This window comes from Sphaerodactylus townsendi, linkage group LG15 (genome assembly GCF_021028975.2).
Source record: "Sphaerodactylus townsendi isolate TG3544 linkage group LG15, MPM_Stown_v2.3, whole genome shotgun sequence".
In the NCBI taxonomy this organism is placed as follows: Eukaryota; Metazoa; Chordata; class Lepidosauria; order Squamata; family Sphaerodactylidae; genus Sphaerodactylus; species Sphaerodactylus townsendi.
In genome coordinates, this window is record NC_059439.1 from 10,067,117 (window position 1) to 10,087,862 (window position 20,746).

The 20,746-nt window shown below is 46.3% G+C and overlaps 1 protein-coding gene across 4 annotated transcripts in view; it reads left to right on the forward strand.

Annotated features, from left to right (window-relative positions):
* The window catches only part of LOC125445124 (trafficking kinesin-binding protein 1-like), a 44,788-nt gene extending 26,859 nt beyond the window's left edge, over positions 1–17,929 (forward strand). For 2 of the 4 annotated variants that reach the window (XM_048517984.1, XM_048517985.1), the window contains 7 exons: positions 169–306; positions 1,395–1,465; positions 2,247–2,474; positions 4,093–4,394; positions 6,719–6,937; positions 11,554–11,656; positions 15,888–17,929. In XM_048517984.1, the coding sequence (XP_048373941.1) occupies positions 169–306; positions 1,395–1,465; positions 2,247–2,474; positions 4,093–4,394; positions 6,719–6,937; positions 11,554–11,656; positions 15,888–16,356 (1,530 nt within the window). In that variant the 3' untranslated portion in view covers positions 16,357–17,929. Of the gene's footprint in view, positions 1–168; positions 307–1,394; positions 1,466–2,246; positions 2,475–4,092; positions 4,395–6,718; positions 6,938–11,553; positions 11,657–11,808; positions 11,879–15,887 lie in introns of all 4 variants that reach the window. The other 2 variants (XM_048517986.1, XM_048517987.1) reach the window with 2 other exon arrangements.
* Positions 17,930–20,746: the final 2,817 nt, after the last annotated feature.

Genomic DNA, 20,746 nt, shown 5'->3' on the forward strand with positions numbered 1-20,746 from the left:
TTAATCAAGCAAGTTTGTGAATTTACTGCAGGGTCACTGATGGTGCTTTGACTGGCACAATCCCACGAGAGTCCTTTAGGCTCAATTAGTGTCTCCTAATCGTTCAACTTGGCAGCCGAGGAGGGGATGTTTCTAAACTTTCTTTCCTCTACCGTGACTTTGCTGCAGCTCCAGGACCTGCAGGAGAAATACGCTGAGTGTGGAGCAATGTTGCATGAAGCCCAGGAGGAGATCAAGACGCTCCGAAGCCGGAGCCTTCCGAACAGCACCATCAATCGCCACAGCTCTCCCACCTTCCTGCCCCTGGTAAGGGCAGATATTCTGGAGATGCTGACAGGGTAGAGAAATAGGTGGAATTTAGTGCTTGGTTTGTGCCAAAATAATTCTTCCTTGTTGCATGGCAGGGAAGATGGCATAAGTGGTGGTTATCTAAGAGTTAATAAAGTGATTTTGGGGGGGTTTTCCCCCCTATTTTCCCCTTCTGTGTTAAGCAGAGTGTTTCCTTTATTCCCCTGACCTAATAAGTACTATACCACAGATCAAGGTTCTCGTCCTTAATGAGGGCAGGGAAAGAGTTGAGAGAGGAAGGCTTTGTTTAAGCCCAGTGTTCACTGGAACTGAAACTTGGAAAATGTTTTCAATGCCAATGCTCTGCCTTGAAGACACGAGACTTGGCAAGAGTCTCTGAGCATGTTCAGAGCGACCAAGTTGCCTTCCCCACTCCTTCAACCGTGGAACATCATCTATTTCAAAACCAGTCACCAGAGTTGGTGGGGTCACAGTATCAGTGGGAGAGCCAGCGTGGTGTAGTGGGTTAAGAACAGGTGGATTCTAATCTGGAGAACCAGGTTTGATTCCCCACTCCTCCACCTGAGTGGCAGAGGCTTATCTGGTGAACCAAATGTGGTTCCACACTCCTACATTCCTGCTGGGTGACCTTGGGCTAGTCACAGTTCTTCAGAACTCTCTCAGCCTCACCTACCTCACAAGGTGTCTGTTGTGGAGAGAGGAAGGGAAAGGACTTTGTAAGCCACTTTGAGTCTCCTTACAGGAGAGAAAGGTGGGGTGTATATCCAAACTCTTCTTCCTCTAGTGAGAACACCCACCCTGCTGGGATGGTGCCAGACATTGGTCTCTCTTCTGCAGTGATTTTGGGTCTCTTGTCTTTTGCTGCTAGGTCCCCACTCTCAGCCTGTCTTGTTTCGTTTTAATCCTTCCCTTCTTCCAAGGAGCCCTGAGCCATTTCTGTAGTTCTGACCTCTATTTTATCCCCAAAAAAACCTTGTGAGAAAAGGGCCAAGTCCAGCCAAAAACCTCTGGGTGAGATTCAGGGCATAGTGAAGATCTGAACTTGCTAGCGCTGACCCCTGTTCTGCACTTTTCTTCCATTGAAGGATTCCCTGGCTGCGGAGATCAAAGGGACAATGAGAAAAGGGACCGAGAGCTCTGGTTCTTCAGAGTACAGGTGAGTTGAGAGCAAGAGGTTTGGCAGTGGGGTGGGGACCTGAGGGGACAAGGAGAAGCAGTGCCAGTGGAACCTCCATATTCAGAGGCAGTCACCCTCCAAGTACTAGTGTTTGGGGACCTACAGTAGATTGAGACTACTTTTGAGGCCCTTTTGTAGGCCTTCTGGGCACATCAGGTGGTCCACTGTGTTGAAAAGAATGCTGGATCAAATGAGCCATTGGTAGGGTTGCCAACTCTGTGTCGGGAAGTACCTGGAGATTCTGGGAATGGAGCTTGAAGAGGGTGTGGTGTGGGGAGAGGAGGAACGTCACTGGGGTACAATGCTATACAGCCACCTTCCAAAGCGGCCATTTTCTCCAGGTGAACTGATCTGTTGCCTGGAGATCCACTGTAATCCCAGGAGATCTCCTGACACCACCTGGAGGTTGGCAGCCATCATCATTTCTTTGATCCAGCATGGGTCCCTTTAGAGAGCAGGAAGGTCTCCAAAAGAATGCTTTCATTGGTGCCCCAAAAACTCTGAGGCGGGGGATTTCCAGATGTGGAATTCCACCCAGAGGTGGAATTTAGATGCAAGCTAAGCTATTGTGGGAAAACAAGTCTGAGAGCAAAGGTTACAGATTTGGACTGGGAGCAGCGGGGCTTTGGTTTTAAGATAATCTGGCTTTGTGTGTGTGTTTGGGGAGGGTTCCCTCTGTGTATTTTCTGGGACTGTCTATCCCTGTCCTTTGTTTGCTGACACAAACTTCAGCCTCCCTGTCTACGTTTCTCATTTCCAGGAGCTTCCGGAGGGTCTTTGAGACTGTGAAGGCCGTGAAACAGGCAGCAAAATCTAGATCGCGGGCAGAGTCACCTCTGAGTTTTCCTGGGGGATCTTCCAAGCCTTCATCAGTGGGTTGCAGCCGCTTGAGCACCCCCCGCACCAGCTACTATGGTTCGGACAGCCCAGTTTCAGGAGGGATGGAGGGGCAGGCTAGTCAAGCTCCTGGAGGCCCTCATGCAGCCCGGTGAGTACCACTTGGGGTATGGAGCAACCTGTGGCAAGGTCTGTGAATGGTAGAAGCCCAGGCCCTGCCTTCTCAAAACCAAGGCTGCTTGGCTGGAATTGAGTCCTCAAGGCTGATCTTGAACAGCTTGTGACCCACCAGAGGTTGAAGGAACATCCCATCTTCAACTGAAGAAGAGTTAGATTTATATCCCCCCTTTCTCTCCTCGAAGGAGACTCAAAGGGGCTGACAATCTCCTTTCCCTCCCTCCCCCCCCCCAACAAACACCCTGTGAGGTGGCGGGGGGGGGGGGGACTGAGAGTGCTCCGAAGAACTGTGACTAGCCCAAGGTCACCCAGCTGCCGTATGTTGGAGTGCACAGGCTAATCTGAATTCCCCACATAAGCCTCCACAGCTCAAGCGGCAGAGCGGGGAATCAAACCCAGTTCCTCCAGGTTAGAGTACACCTGTTCATTGGAGTACATCTGCCTGCAACTGCAAGATCAGTGAGGCTATTGAGCATTCATCAAGCTGCAAAATATACCTGCCCGGTAATTTACAAATTTAATGTAACCATCAGTCATGAGATAATATAAACATCAGATATAGGCACACACAAGAATACGCTATCAGCAAATAACATTAAAATGCATCAGAATAGAAGTATAAAGTATAAATTTCATCCCATCACTATAAATTTCATCCAGTCGCTATTTAAAATATGCCTAGTACTCAACACAGCTTAAAACTTAAGTCTTCAGTTTAAATTTAAAAGTCTTATTAAGCAGAGGATATTAACTTCTTTCTAATTTTAATAGATGGTGACATAATAACCATGTGCTAAGTAACATAGCAGAATGGATCTGCCAGTAAAAATTGAATTCACTCCTTCTCAGAACTGGAAAAATTTATAAATTGACACAGCAGCCTATTTTTTATGATTCAATAAAGAGGGCAGTAGAAAACATAATGGTTATTATCATTTTCTTGATCATAGCTGGATGGGCAAAGCCTTTGCCTCACAGGCATTTTATGAAATCTGCCAAAAAGTTAGGCAGAAGGCAGTGTCTGGAAACATACACTTGGAAATGCATTCCTTAAAGATGCACTAGAAAGAACGCTTAGATAAACAGAGCAAAATGTGTTTTTCCTGACAGAAGTAAACCATATGGAAAATTTTGATTGACAAGCTAAACTGATATTGTGAGTAGCATCAGACTCAAATAACCAGATACAGATAAGCTGGTGATATGCTTAGCCAGCGAGTCACACAATGCATAGGCCTGTTATAGCCCGAAATATTGCTTTGCAAGGTAGAAGCTGAGACTGGGATTGAGGAGGCATCTTACCAAATTGTCCCCCCAACCATGTTTTCCTTCCCTATACCCTAAAATACACTGGTGGTAGAAAACCGTGAACCATCTGTCTATTAAAAGAAAGGGAAAGACTTACTTTTGGTGTCAAAACTTGTTGAAGAATGATGGTCAGTGTGGGTTTTTTTGTGGGTGGGTCGCTCTCTCTCTCTCTCTCTCTCTCTCTTTTATTTGAAGCCATTCCATGTCATAAGTACTGGTTTTAATGGCAGTAACTAATAAATAGTGGATCCCAGCGAGTGATAAACACTTCTGCTTTGCTACAGTCAGGAGGAGCTTGGGACTTCCTCCGGCACCCCCGGCCAGCATGACCTGGAAGCTGCCGTCCGTTGCTTGTCTGCCCTCCAGGAAAGCCACAGCACGGAGCGTTCGTTCTTTGAGGTGGAGCGTGAGAGCAAGCTCAAACGCTTGGCCCGGGACCTAGAGGACTCCAGCGGCTTCCTCACCCCCAATGAGAGTGTGGCTTCCACCGGCACCAACTATTCGGGTAGTTCTGGAGGCTCTGGTTTCTCCCTGGGCTCTTTCTCATACTTCCCTGACAAACTTCAGATCATCAAGCCTCTAGAAGGTGAGAAGGAGCAAGAAACCCAGAGGGCGGAGGCGGTGGTGGTGTGTGTGTGGGTTCCTTTGGAAGGGCTGCTCTGTGGATTCTTTGTTCTGAAAACTTTCAATGCAACTTGGCCTGTTTCAGGGAGATCGAAATAAAGTGTTGGATCTGAAGTTTCCAGTTAATGGTAGTTTTCTTTCAGTTCAAACAACCATGCTTGGATGGAAGAGATCCTTGTTGAGGGCTCTTGCATTGGATTTGGAGTGAGATTCCTCCATTACTTGGAATGAAAATTCTGGCTCCAAACCAAAGAGATGATGGGCTTTCCCATGTTCACCTTTTCCTTATTTGTGAGTTCCTGTTCCTTCTGGGGTGGGGAGTGTTTCACATTTTGCTCCCTCTAGCGGTCGATTTGATATCACACAGGTTTATGTGTGACATATCTTCCTGTGGATTTAAACTGCAGGTTTTTATGCCTGACAAAAACCTGTATGATATCAAATTAACTACTAGGGAGAGCAAAGCACATGCAGAACATGAGACCCCCCCCCCCCCCCCGGAAAAACAAGCTGTGATAAGCAAGGAAAAGGACGCTATCTATAGTTTATTGCTGCACTTTAAATGGGTTTAGTTATTTTAATGTTAGAGCCGTTCTATATTTCTATTAATTTTTTCTGATCGAGTTCTCTGTTATTTTGTTTTATGTTGTACACCACCCAGAGCCCTCTGGAGGTGGGTGGTATAAAAATTTAATTATAAATAAATAAATAAAATGAAAATGCTGAAACGTTTGATATTTTGACTGCAGTAAAATAAGCAGTTCTCAAGATATAATTCAGCCGTCTTATTTCATCCTGGTCTAAAATGAGACACACTTGCATGCATGTACATTCTCAGAGTCTGTAGAAAAAGAAACAACATTGTGCTTTGTAATATTTTCTTGTGTTAGTTTGGTTTGGATTGCTATGAGCTTTCTTTGGAACAGTCCTGTAATTTTGCTAAGCACAGAAGAGACATGGAGTCATACTGAGACCCCCCCCCCCCACCACCACCTAATTTGTGGAAGGTCACTGAGGCCACTTTTTAGCCCCCTGGGGCTTCACCAGGGGAGGGGGGTTGTAGCTCAGGAGGATAAGCACATAAAGTCCATGTCAGAGATGCCAGATTGAATCCTTGGTGTCTCCAGTGTAAAAAGCTCTCGGATAGAAAGGTTGGTAGATACTCCATTGGCAATTATGAGGAGATAATACTGGACTATTTAGGCCACTGATTTTGATCTGTATACGTCTGCTACTGAGGTTTCACCAGAAATAGCTCGGGTGCTGTGAGCTTTAGTTTGGTTGCTGTAAGGTCAATAGATTTGTCTTTTAAAATGATATCAGAATACTGAATTCCACATATAAATGCAGTGTTGGCCCAGTTCAGCTTTTAACTTGCACAGATTTCTTGATAGACTCCGCACTGCCTACATAAGAACTCCGATGTCAAGAGACAAGAAGACAAACGCAGTGCTCATTTTTCATGTGGCTTGGGAATGGCTTGGGTTGCCAGAGAGGCTCTTAACTTCATATAGAAGAGAAGTTTCTAACCTTTTTAAGGCTGTGAACACTTTCAGAATTCTGACACAGGGTGGTCGGCATATCCACAAAATGGCTGCTTCAGGGGGTGAACCTAACCAAGAAATGGCTGCCACAGACGCAGTGGTGGGATTCAGCAGGTTCGCACCAGTTTGGCAGAATTGGTTGTTAAAGTGGTGCTTGTAAACAACCAGTTGTTAAATTATTTGAATCCCACCACCGGAACTGCTTGTTAAATTATTTGAATTGCACCAATGCACAGACGGCAGAGCCAACCACAAAATGTTGTGCAAATCTATAGTAGTAATTCTTCAGCATGTCAAGCAGAAGGTCTGTTTAACAGAATGCCTTTTAAAATGGCCATATTGATTTAAAATGTTGCGTTCACACATTTTACCTTCAGTCAAACAGTTAAGATCCTTCAGCTAAGGTGGCAGCAGCTTCCACAGCAACATTTTTAAATATCTGTACAGTCAATCAGAAGCACTGCTGGGCAAAAACTCTAAATAGCCTCACCTACTTTCTTAAAGCCTTTCTTTCCAGGGAAGGAGTCAGTTGGTACCATGATGCCCACGGGCCAAATCTTGGGGACCCCTGGCATCGAGGAAGGGACAGACACTTGGAAGCTTGCTCTGAGTCTTAGATACAAAGCCTGGTTCCCATGTTGCTGGGGGAGGGGAGGGGAGACACCACCAACAGCTGAGTGAGAGGATGGTTGATAGTCCCTCATGATTGTTAGAAAGTGAACTTCCTCTCTTCCACTTTTAGGCTCCATGACCCTCCACCACTGGCAGCAACTCGCTCAGCCCAATCTGGCTGGCGTTCTGGACCCTCGGCCTGGCGTGCTTACCAAAGACTTCCGGCAGCTTGATGTAGACCTGGAAGAGATCTACAACCTTAATGACTTGGAGGAAGATGATGTGGACGTGAGCGCCTTTCCTGCCCTCGCTACCTCAACTCCTACCAAAGCCAAGGAGAGACCCAGCGGTGAGTGGGGGCCACCTGATTCTCTCATGTGACTGATCAGTATGGAAAGACCTGGACACCACCAAAAAACTGTTTGCCAAGTTTGGGGAGTGCACAAATCCATATCCTTGAGTCGCCTTGGCCCAAAGTCTTGGGGCAGCCATTTTGTCAGCCACCTCCACATGGGTATTGTGTGTCTCACCAATTTCTGCTTCTGCTTGTCAACTCTTTCAGTAAGTTGGCAAGTGTGTGTGTTCATACCTTTCCATGCCCTTAGTGAGACCATGAGATTGGTCTAGTGACCCAAATCGGATAGCTAACCCCATCCCCCACAGTCTAGGTTGAGTTTAAGGGTAGTGCAAAACAGCACTTTAGGGTCTGTGTGATTATCCAATCAGCACAAGGACTATAATTTGGCCTCAATAGTCATAACGTTTTCCAGTGAATTCTAGGAACTGTACTTGAAGTGACCTGGAGAGATGCAGTATTGATCTGCATGGTGTTGTGGTTAAGAGCGGTGGATTCTAATCTGGAGAAAGGGGTTTGATTCCCCACTCCCCCACATGAGCGGTGGACTCTTATCTGATGAACTGGATTTGTTTCCTTGCTCCTACCCATGATGCCTGCTGGGTGACCTTGGACCAGTCACAGTTCTCTCTGAACTCTCCCAGCCCCACTTGCGTGTTTGTTGTGGGGAAAGGAAGGAAAAGGAGTTTGCCAGCCCCTTTGAGACTCCTTACAGGAAAGAAAGGCGAGGTATACATCTAAAGTCTTCATCATCATCATCATCATCTCTATTTAAGAATTTTATAGGAATACTGAAGGAACAAGATAACTTGAGTAATTAACGAATTAACCAACACCTTGATTAAAAACTCCTCAATTGATCCAATCATTCGCAAACGTCTCTGCAAATCTGAAGCTCACCCTCCTAGACTCTATGGACTCCCAAAAATCCACAAGGAATCCCACTTCCCACCAGACTCCATTAGAGTGCAATTGGATCTCCTACATATGATCTGGCAAAGTTTCTGGCCACACAACTGCAAATCCATATTGGACTTACTACACATTACATTAAGGACTCAACTCACTTCATTGAAAAAATCAGCAAACTCAAACTCAACACCAATGACAAACTGATCAGTTTTGATGTGGTGTCCCTATTCACCAAGGTCCCCATAGCAGACACCATGACACTCATTAACCAGAAATTCCCTAAAAGACATCATCAGCCCACTGCTCAACATTGTCTCCTGCTACCAGCTACTTCCTGCGGGATAATGAGATACTATGGAAACCAGAAAAGATGGGGTAGCCAAGGGTAGCCCTTCATTTAGCCCTGTAACTACACTTTATATGGAACATTTTGAGAAGCAAGCCCTGAAAACAGCACCAAAAAGCTCCACCATATGGTTCCGTTATGTGGATGACACACATTCACCATTTGGAGCCACGGAGAAGAAGAACTAAACAAGTTCCTGGACCATATCAACAAGATCCACCCCAAACATCCAATTTACTATGGAGAAAGAAAATGAAGGAAAAACTACCATTTTTTAGATGTTTTAGTCATCCAAAACCAAACCAGCAATTGGGACACACAGTATACAGAAAACCTACCTACTCACAGACAGATATCTACACAAAAGCCCAATGATCACCATCCAGGGCAAAAAAGGAGCACCATACAAACCTTGTTTTTATATCCCGGCGCTAAAACAGAATCTGTGAGACTTCACCCTCCCTACAAGATGAATTGAGATCCCACCCCTAAACAGGGCTCTACAGGCTAAATTAAGCTACTCTAATACAGAAATCAGAAGGGCTGTACACCAAGAACAAGCCACATGAACAAAGATAAAAGAGCCATCTAGAGGGGAAGGTGTTCTTACCATACATCAAAGGGAACCACTGATCGCGATAGGAAAACTGGATGAAGAAGCACAACCTACAAACTGAAATCTACAGACCCACTAAGAAAAAATTCAACAGATGCTACGTTCAAGCAAAGGATAAGAGGGATCCTCTAGCTACTGCAGGATTCATCGCGATACCATGCAAGCATGCTGTAATAAGTCTACATAGGAACCACCAAACGAGCGCCATTGGTGACACGACAAAGAACACTTAAAGCACTGCAGACTATTTCAGCCAGAAAATCAGCAATAGCAGAACACATGATAAAACCAACCTGGACATAGAATATTATTTGAAAAAACAGAAATTTGACCACTTGAAAGCCACTACACGGCCAGACTACACAGAGAAGCAATTGAAACCATAAGCACATGGACACCTAACAGGAAGGAAGAAACTTGAAAATGAACAGAACTTGGCTGCCAGTGTTGAAAAAATACTAGGGTCAAGACTGTGTCAAACCAGCTCCACACAAACACAGGATGACCATAGACAAAAGAAACAGGCCAGGATACTTATTCAGATGCTCCCACCAGACCTTGCTATCTACAGGTTACTCCTAAGCTATAGTCTTCATTGTTACTCATACTTCTATTCAGATGCCCTCAACTATTGACCTGGTTGTCACTTTGTTACTCATATAGACAAGGTTTCCCACCCACCCTGGACACACTCCCCACACACCCTGACAGATATATACTCCACTTGCTTTCCAACATCAGATCCTTCAAAGATGCATTTGGCATAAACGGTCAGGAGAGAATGCTGCTAGAACACGGCCATACAGCCCGGAAACCACACAGCACCCAAATTAACGAACCAGTTTGTATGTGGTTGTTTATTGGCAAGAAACCCAACTTTACCATGTTTCCTTGAGCTTGTGAGGTGTATAGTTCTCTGAGCATCTGAAGTTTGTGAATTTTGTTTCATTTCTGAGGCAACCCAAACTAGCTGATGTTGGGTTGGATTTCTCCCAGTTCACACCTGACAATGGCCCCCTCGGCGGCCCTTTCTGGTTTCAGCCAACAACCGAGGGGAGGGCAGGGGAAGTTTGTCCAGGCCCCAAAGATGTTCCATTCATGAATCTAGCCAAAGTTAAGTTATCAAAACAACATCAGTGTCTATACTAACAGCCCCATCACAATAATTGCTAGAATCACACAGCAAATTTCTGTGGCTGTTTGTCATGGCTGATGGCTTTTGAAATGATTTGTCCTTCACAAATCTGTCTAACCTTTATTTTCAGCCCCTTGCCATTTTGATGGCTTTCTTTTTTAGTCACTGAGGGCAGAGGCGTTCCTCCCATTGGGCAAAGTGGGCAGTTGACCAGGGCGCCGCCTTTTGGGGGGCGTAAAAACTGCTGGTTCGTTTGTGGGATTTTTTGTATTTTCAGTATTTTTCTGTTTTTGGCCTGCAGAGGGCGTAGTTTTTAGGCTAGCAGCACCAAAATTTCAGGGATTTTTCGGGAGACTCTCCTGATGATATCACCCAGGTTTGGTGAGGTTTGGTTTAGGGAGTCCAAAGTTATGGACTCCCAAAAGGAGTGCCCCCGTCCCCCATTGTTTCCAATGGGAGCTTATAGGAGATGGGGGCTACACATTTGAGGGTCCATAACTTTGCACCCCCTGAACCAAACTTCACCAAACCTGGGTGGTATCATCAGTAGGGTCTCATGAAGATACTCTGAAATTTTGGTGCTGCTATCTTAATAATTGCACCCCTGACAGCAGGCACCCCCTAAATTTCCCCAGGTTTTCCTTTTAAATCCACCCCCTTCCTGCCAGTGCTTGTTTTCTTTCTTTCTTTTATTCTCTCAATGCCTAATAAATCGGCATGGATTTAAAGGGCAAATCTGAGGTCCCCAGTTTAAACATTGAAAGTGATGCTGTTTCAGGGTGGGGGATAATCCACCCCAAAACAGCATCACTTTCAATGTTGTCTAAACTGGGGACCCCAGATTCTCCCTTTAAGGTGAATTTAAAAGGAGAATCTGGACTCCCTAGTTTAAACATCATTGAAAATAATGCTGCTTGAAGGTTGATTCCAGAATCACTTGTTTAAAATAGGGAGCCCAGATTCTCCTTTTAAATCCACCTTAAAGGGAGAATCTGGGGTCCCCAGTTTAAATAACATTGAAAGTGATGCTGTTTCCCCTAACTGGGGCGACTGGATACAACACCATAAAATGTTTTCATAGCAGTAATAAAACATTTTGAAAGCATTTTGAAAATGTTTTCAAAAAATATTTCTGCTGTGTTCAGATTTGTGAGTTGGGGCATGTTCTATAATGTGATGGTGACTTTGAAACGACCTGGTGGAAAAAATCTTTGTTTGGTCACGGTGGGGGAGGGTGGCCGCCCATGGGGGGGGGGGCATCAAACTCAGGTTTTGCCCAGGGCTCCAGTTTGCCCAGGTACGCACTGATTCAGGGAACCCATCTGTTGTTAGACTTGAAGTCTCAACACACACCCCACCCACAGAACTTCTCTCTCATAAGCCAGTGTGCTTAACAAGCTGGCCACTGCACCTGGCTGCAGCTTCCTGGCAGTAAGGTTTTTCCTGAGTGTCACCTTGTGAAAAATCAAGGCTGTTGAGGATGGAGAAAGGGGGCTTCTTTCCCATCCTCCCACTTTCCATAGGCATGCAGGCATCTGTCTGTCCAACCATCTCTCTCCCCGCCCCCACTCATTAACCCTTCGTTTTCGTGTCCGTTTCAGTCTTCCACTCCGTTAACAATTTGCCCCAGACCCCGCCAACTTTCACCATCACCACCTGTTGCATCTTGCATCCTAGCAACGAGGTCACCATGGTGACACCCAGGTAAGCATGCTGTGGTTTCTTCGGCTCACTTTCCATCCTGTCTTCTCCCAGCCCATCACCACCATGGGAGGGTTTCCCTCTTGTGCGTGAGAGTTTGGTGTTTTTAACCTGTCTCCTTCCATCTCCGCTTCCCTGCCCCAATTTGAATCCAGACTTCTAGGCACTTCTGCTCCAGGTACGGGCCTGTCCCGACGCTCTTGGTGTACAGATGGGGGCTCCGAAGTAAGAAACTCCTCCCTCTCTTCCCTATGTCCCACATGGGAAGAGCAGGGCAAGATAGCATCACTTCCCCCTTCAGTTTACTCTAACCAGAGCAATGCTGGCTTGTGGAAAAGGGGTTCTTTGGCACCCTTTTGCTAGTGGGAGGGAAGGAATTGGGAATCACAGAAATTAGAAATCACCAGTTCTTTCCAGGAGAAGTGGTCCTGGACTTTGTTTTGGTTTTGGAACGTTTATGCCCTCATATTTGACTTCTAATCCACAACTGTGAAGTCTGTGGAAGTTTGAATGCTCAGAGGCATTCTTCCTGCCTCACGTGTTCTAAGCTCTGGCATTTGAGCAGCAGCTGGGGCTGAGACCAGTTCAAATTAAACTCTGACTAGCCCATGGAAATTTTGGAAAGGACAGGGAAGGCTCCTCCCACCGAGAACTGGTTCCTCCCAAATGATGTGGCTCCACCTTAAATGATAAACCTAAGAAATGAGTTCCCATGAGCCTTTAAGTGGTTGGGTCTGTCTTCTCTTCCTCCTCCAGCCAGCATATGCTTTTGGGAAATGATGGGAAGATGACAAATGTCCATCTGGGGGCCACCAATCAGAGGCTGAATGAGCTGCCCTGCCCACCTGGCTGACTTTGGTGCCTTCGTTTCCTTTTTGTTTTCCACTGTGAGATGCCAAAAGCACTGGATATCCTGAGCATTCGTCATGATCTTAATTGGGATCTTCAGCCTAGCAGCTGGAGAACTTCTCAAGAACTCTTCCTATGAGAATAAGGCAGTCCCTACCCCACTTGCAGTGGAGCAGTGGTGGGGTTCAAATAATTTAACAACCGGTTGTTTACAAGCACCATTTTAACAACCGGTTTTGCCGAAGTGGTGTGAACCTGCTGAATCCCACCACTGCAGTGGAGCCAATTCACACATTACGCCATTCTTGTGACATGTACTATCAGCAGGCCCAGTCTCAGAGTCCTGTATTCAGAATTTAATTCTCTGGCGTGTGTTGCTCAATTTGGATCAGGATAAAAAGGGATGTCAGTTTCTGCTCCCCTCCAACTTTGTGTTTTCATCCCGAGACTGCCCTGATAACCCACTATTTGCCCCACTGAGAAAACATATGCTATACTGGCGGGCTCCTCGGGACCATTTTGGATTGGAAAAGGCGCTGTCAAAAAGGAGGAAATCTATCAGCTTACCCAATTTGGAGAGATATTTTTCCCCCACCCCATATGAGGCATGTGGGTACAACTCACTTAATACTAGCAATTGAACACTGTAAATAACATCCTACAATTGTTTATTAAACTTGCCAAATTGGAAGAGGCTTTTTTAAAATTAGTGGAAGCGCCCTGACTGTTTTTAGACACAGGATCATCTCTAGCATGGACTATTTTTCCAGTATTGATCTGCAGAGCTTTCCCCAGCGTATCCCCAGGAGGCCTTGTGGAGGGGTGCAGCTACACACAGCCTTTGGGCATCCCCAGATTTAACCCATTAATCTCTTCCGAAACCACACCTTAGTGCTAATCCGTCTGCTTTTTCATAGCTAACAGGTACTAACATTGTGGCATGTAGTTAAAAGTGTGGGGGTGCTTTCTCTTCCTCAGGATTTGGTATCTCCTCTCTTCACTCCTTTGAGCTCCTGGGGTTGGGGACAACTAACAAGCATGCTGAACACATTCATGACTACTGAAATTAGGGTGCTTGGCTAGAGAAGGAGAAAAATTGATGGTATATGAGTGAGGCAAGAAGAGAGATTTGGGGGCATTACTGGTGTTTGAGCGTTAGCAGGTCTCTGCCTGGGGGCTTGTTTTCACAAAGTGTTGTGCGGCGCAGCTCCAGTCAGTTTCTTGACTCGGTGGTGGTCACTACAAGGACCAAACGAAACATGCTCCAGGAGTTCTGTGTCCAGAACTTCCGGTTAGTAGATTTTTATTGTACAGTATATAGTTCTGGCCATCACAATAAGTCAAAACAGATAAAATGCAAAATATAACAAAATAAATATAAAGGTTAAATATATGAAGTACAAATCAAATACCTTGTATAAAATATCCAAAGATATTGCACAATGAAACCCACTAACACATGGTAAATAGCTTTCAGTTTGTAAAAATTTTCTATAATCTAGTATTTTGGATCGTAATATTCTAGAAACCAGGCCAAAAAGTGGAGCTCTGTGTGAAATAAATGGGTCTATATCAGACAAAAGAAGCATCAATTTCTCAAGGTCAGAACAAAATTTTAGTCCCATTAACATTGCAGCAAGAAATTTGGCTCTGGGTTCTTTATACAGAGGGCAGCATAAAATATAATGTGGAATGTCTTCCACTACAGGTTCCCCACAGAATGCACAAGCATAAGGCCAGTGGAGACCGGGAGTCTCTTCCAGCCGATCGTTCTGTTGGCATTGTCTGAAAGCGGACAAGTAAATGCCATGCTGAGATTATGAAGATCTGCAAAATATTCAGATCTTACACAGTCTTTTAAAAATAAATTTAAATCAAGGGGAACAGTTGGGTCGAGATATTGTTTGCAGAAACCTCTAAGCATGAAGTTGAGTTCCTGCTGGGTTTGACCCTGAGCACAAACAGAAATGCTGAGAAACTGCCAGCTGGTACCAATTTTCCTCATGGCTAAAAACAAAGCTAATATCTTTTTCTAATATCTTTTGCATCACATAAAGTAGCCAGCTGGCATGCTTATGCAGGGCACAATTCACCAAGGTAGCAGTGGGTGAATGGGAGGGGACGCTTTGAGCATGGAATGGAGCATTTTGCCACTTTTACTTGCTGAGGCAAGGCCAAAACAGGAGGACCTGGCAGTTTGCAGCGGGTGCTGCCCTCCAGTGGCAAAAAACCAAATTTACTGCAAAATTTAACATGTTCACAACGATGGTGCAGCGGGAATGAAAACAAAGTGGACCTGAACACTTGAACAGACCATAAATCAGTGAAATTCCAAATCGTGAATCCACAAACGACAAGGATCGACTCTGGGATGTATTGTTGAAAGCTTTCACAGCCCGAATCAACTGGCTGCTGTGGGTTTCCCAGGGTGTGTGGCCAAGGTCTGGTAGTTTTCGCTCCCCACGTTTCACCCGCATCTACAGTTGGCATCTTCAGAAACATGTTGCCGCGAGATGCTGTTTAAAGTGGTGGATTCAAGGTTCCATGAATGGACTTTGAAATGAAGGGCAATATCTGTCTTCTGAGGCCGCAGCTTCTGAGTGACAGACACACCTATCCTTGAACTTGTGAGAGATCAGCCAAAGAGGCACTGAGCATGTTGTTCTGGACCATTCCATGGTGTGCTGTTCAGCACCTATGCCGGTGACACTCAGGCCCCTTCTGCACATGCAAAATAATGCACATTCAATCCACTTTTAAAATTGTTTGCAAGTGGATATTGTTAATCCGCACAGTAAAATCCAGCTTCAGAGTGCATTGAAAGTGCATTATTCTGCATATGCGGGAGGGGCCTCAGTATCTTGAGAGCCACTCATGGCTTCTGGAGCACATGTGTTCCCCAATGTGCATGGCACCTGTCATGTTTCAGGGACATGGGCAAAGCCCTTGTCTGGTGGAGGTTGTAGCTGGAAGGTGGTTCCCACCTTGAAACAGCTGCTGCTGGAGGAGCAACTAAGCTGTGAGCCTTCCTGACATTCTAGCCCAGGGGTAGGGAACCTGCGGCTCTCCAGATGTTCAGGAACTACAATTCCCATCAGCCCCTACCAGCATGGCCAATTGGCCATGCTGACAGAGGCTGATGGGAATTGTAGTTCCTGAACATCTGGAGAGCCGCAGGTTCCCTACCCCTGGGCTAGCCCCATGCAAGGAGTGGAAGCAAATGGGGGTCTTTTGGCTTATACAAATGGCTCTCCACCAACCACCGAGTGAGTCTCACTGACCTACGCAGTTCTGTGCAGTTCAGCACCTATTGAAATGCAACTTTTCATGTTCCCAGTTCTTTGCACTGACTCTGTTTTTGCTTTTTCCCCCCTGCTTTCCACAGTCTTCATAATACAGTTATGTCCTCTCGTGAGCCCCATGCGGGGCTGAGCCCCCCTCCCCAGCTCCCCCTGCAGGAAGAGCCCATCCGCAATCTGCCACAGGATTCTTCTCTTGGACTGGCAACTCTGCTGGCAGAGCGAGGCATTTCAGCGCAGAGCACAGCCATGTCAGTGGTGGCCCCGTCTGGCTTTGCAGAAGCCCCCAGCTCCTTGTGTTGGCTGTCTCCTTCCTGGGCTTCGCTGCGGCACTGCCGCTGGGATGGTCTAGCCAAATGGGGTTTGCGATCGAGTTTGCTGCTGCAGAGGGAAGCCAAGAAGAGACGAAACAGTGTCTTCAGTATGAATCTGGTGGAGAAACTGCAGCGGCTGGGGCTGGACAAGGTGGTGGCCAGAGGGGAAGCCGTGTATACAACCTCACACCTTCAGGGGGCTCTACCAGTGGGAGAGATGCCAGCTGCAGCCCTGCAGTGAGATCTTCCACGAGGAAGGGGCAGCAGCCAGCAGGAAGGGGATATGCTTGAGCCATCTCTGAAGCTGCTGGATGGTTTGTGGTTGGCATCTTGGGCAAGCGTTTGGGGGAGACCTCGGTGGGAGAAATGAGCTCAACATCCCCTCTCTATGCCCCCCCCTCCTGTAGATCAGGAAGGCTGGGGACTCTTTCTTCACTTGGATGTTCAGCATGTTTACTCTACTGATAAACTGCACGGATTCCTTCCCCTGTTCCCCGTAGAACCTGGAGACTGTTGCTCTGTGGGGGCGAGAAGATCCAAATTGCCCTCAAAGAATGACAATTCCCAACTTTGCCAAGAGAAGTTTGGGAAGGAGGAGCCATTGAAAACTGCTTGTAAACTGTGTAGCATGTAGAGGTCTCTCCCAGTTTCTGACTTTGTGTGATCCTCTTCCCCCTCTCCTGTGTATCCACACAGGACACAAATCCATTAGAGCAGGGTGCCGTGGAGTTCCGAAGGAGAAAGAAGGGCTCGCTTTGGCAGCATCTTGGTGCAGCTTCTAGAGCAGTTGTTGGATTCTGGGGTATTGGAATCCTTTCCGAAAGAGATGGGTGGGTTGATGACCAAGGAGCGCTGACTTTATTTAAGGCCATGCAAGCTGATGTTCTCCCCCTCGCCGTATGAACCGCCCCCTTTGCTTAGTCCCCGAAGGCAACGTAGGCAGCTTGTTTCTCAGAAGTCCCTTTTCGTGGACTGTGGGCCCTCTTGCCAGTCAAGACAACTAGCAGAACAAAGCAGGGCTGCTGGGTGTGTCCATTTGCTTTTCCGCTGCCCGCTTTGGCATTCTCAGATGTCTGCGCATGCTGTGTCACCGTATAACTATCTCTTGCTCAGGTGCAATGAGGTGTTTCTCCTGCGCCCCCCCCCCCCAGTTTTCTTCAAAAAGATTCAGTCCTGATTGTCATGCTGAAAGGGTAAAGAATGCAGGCCAGGTTCCAGCAGAGCTCTGAATCCACTCCTGTGTTTTTTCTGATTTGTCAAGCCTGCTCCCTGTCGCTTTCCTTACGATGTAGTCCTAAGAAGAGTGTATGTCCTCCTCAGTCCTTTAGAGTAATTCTGGTTAGGAGTGCACTGTGAGTTGTCCAGAATTGGTTGCACCCTGAGATTTCTCGTTCATCCTCCATCTTCCTAGTACACTGATGAAAACATTGGCTGCCCTTTGTGTCCTCTGAATCTCTGATAATGCTGGTAATGAGATTAGATTTTGACTCCCTCTTCTCCTATCACCTTTGGTACTCTTATATTTGGGATAACATGTTGATTTGTCTGGCTGGTTTTTTTTTAAAAAAGGGATTCCTGCATCTTCCCATTTACCTCTGTTAATTTAACGCACACACTTTCCCAACAAGGACCTCTCATGCGCCTGTGCATCTTTTGCACAATAGCTGTTTGCATACCTGTTCCCTGATCCAAAGTTCCCTCTCCCCCAGGCTGCATGATCAACTCACCTGTGATGACACATCTGTATTACCTGTTGTTCTGCTGTGTCTCTCCTGGTGAAATAAACACTGTTGTTGTTGTTGTTGTGGTCCTAACCTCTGTTTCTTGCAGTCATTTGTTTTATTCTAATTTGGAGAACTGGGTTTGTTTTATTCTAATCTGGAGAACAGGCTTTGATTCCCCACTCATCCACCTGAGTGGCAGAGGCTTATCTGGTGAACCAAATGTGTTTCCACACTCCTACATTCCTGCTGGTGACCTTGGGCTAGTCACAGTTCTCTCAGAACTCCCTTGGCCCCACCTGCCCCACAGGGGGTCTGTTGTGGGGAGAGGAGGAAGGGAAAGGAGCTTGTAAGCCACCTTGAGTCTCCTTACAGGAGAGAAAGGTGGGATATAAATCCAAACTCTTTTTCTTCTCTTATGAAGTCACATCTGGTTTAGGGTGACCACTTGGCAGTGCCAGCCATTTGCACAATGCTAACCAGGGTCTGCTGGCCTTTAGGGAGAGTTTTGTGCAGGGCAGAGAGAGCTGCTTCCGGAAGAAGCAACTGGAACACCCTCTTTTGCACAGATGCTGCCGTCATAAGATTCGCTGCTGCATCAAGCCAGCAGACCAGCATCCTGTTTCATGGGGCAGCCAAAAGAGTTGTCCTGGGAAGGGACTAAAAAGCAGGGCATACAGGCCAAGGCCTTCCCTTGGTACCACCTCCCAGTACTATTGAGAGGTTTGTTGCCTCAGTGTACAGTGTGAAGTGCTGCCATGTTGCAGCCAACTTACAGCTATCTAGTAGGGTTTTCAAGGCAAGATATGAGCACAGATAGTTTGCCATTGCCTGCCTCTGCATAGCAACCCTGGTGTTCTTTGGAGGTCTTCCATCCAAGTACTAGCTAGGACCAACCTTGCTTAGCTTCTGAGATCTGACAAGATTGGGCTAGCCACTCCTTCGTGAAACTAACTCCCCCTTTTAAAAAATCATTGGTGCTGATGCCCTCCACAGCCTCTACAAGCAGCAATTCAGACAACTTCATTATGTGTTAAGTTTAATACTTCCTTTGGTCTGTTCTGAGACTCTTGCCTATCAACCTCAGGTGCCCCCAAGTTCTGTAATTCTTGGAGAGGAGGAAGATCTTTCTCTCCTTTCTGAACTCTGTGCATGGCTTAATAAGCCTCTGTCACGGTCCGTCTTCCTCTTAGTTATCTCTGTTTGTAAACAGGTCTATGGTGGAGAGTCCCCAGTTGAAGATTATTTGAGTGATAGCTCTAGAACGGAAATAAACTCTGCCAGTGGGCTCGGAGAGGAGGGGAGTTCCCTCAGCATCTTTCCGAAACGGGTGTGTGTGTGGGGGGGGGGCTCCCACATGGGCAAAAGGGTATACTTTACTGGATAATGGAGGCCTAGAGTAGCTTGGGTAGGGTTGCCAGCTCTGGGTTGGAAAATTCCTGGAGATTTAAGTTGGCACAGGATTTGGGGAGAGGGAAAAAGCACTCAGTGAGATTTAAAGCCATAGGATCTACCCTCCAAAGCAGCTGTTCCACCCCCTGGAAAACGGATCTCTTTAGTTTGAAAACTCTAATTCTAGGAGTTCTCCAGGCCCAACCTGGAGATGTTGGCAACTCTGGGCCTGGCCCACATTGCAAATGCCTTCTCGAAAGAGGAGAGTGGGACATAAATAATCTATATCTATAAACGCGAAATACCACTGACTCACTGACTGACTCATCAACAGAACTCAAAAACCACCGAAGCCACACCCATGAAATTGGCACACCTGTTCCTTACATACTCCAGGTGCTCACTAAGAAAGGATTTCCCAAAATATTCACTTTCACTTGATTTATTACCTATTTACTGTTTTCACTGCTCATCTCTGGCCATCTGCGCGAACATTCTAAGGGCAAACCAACCGCTCAGTCCACAGACATGCTGCATGAACATTCTAAGGGTGATATTTCAACACCACCAGCTTCATGTCCTTCACCAACTGCACTCTACCACCGACCTCCACAACGCACGTGAACCTATTTGAAGACAAACCCATCAGTCCACAGACTAGGTTGCCAGCAGCAGAAATACTGCTGCATGTCACCCCAAAGTTCACAAACAGGCTGCAAAAAAGCATGCTGAATGCCACCCCGAAGTTAACAGACAGGCTGTGAAAAAGTACTCCTCAACCCACCCTTACGTTAACAACACCGCTACAGCCAAATACTATCAAAACAGATTACAAACCACACTATCACCTTGGACTACTAAACATTTGTTGGGTTTTGCATATGGACATCAGATTTATTACTGTGGAGACAAGTTTATTGCTCTCTGCCTCTGATCACCCTGTGCTTGGTGTCGCGCTCTGAAGTGGTAGGATGAGTCCCCAGGAATGTGCTGCAGTGGCGGTACAGTCCAACTCCCTGCCCTTCAACCCTACCCTGAACCTCTTCACAGCCTTCTCACTCATCAGCATCCAATTGCAGAACACTTCCTTTCTGCATCCCAAAAATACTACAGCTGCTTCCACATGACATCTTTTGGAGCCCACCAGGTGAAAGAGAGCAATAACACATTGCATTATAAAAAGACAACTACAGGAAGCTGCTGCAAAATATGTGAAACCCATCAGTCCACAGAGAGGCTGTGAGGAAATATGCTGCATGTCACCACAAAGTTTACAAACAGGCTGCAAAGGAGTATGCTGAATGTCACCCCAAAATCATAGAGAGTCTGTGATGAAGTATGCGTAGCGAAGCACAGGTGCCCTGCTAGTGAACAATAAATAAATAAATCTCCTTTACCGCATGTGTGCCTTTTGCATTAAGTGCCATCAAATGGCTTCTGGCTTAGGGTGACCTGATGAATGGTTTCCAATCGTTAACAGCCTTGCTTGGGTCTTGCAAACTGAGAACCATAGTCGGT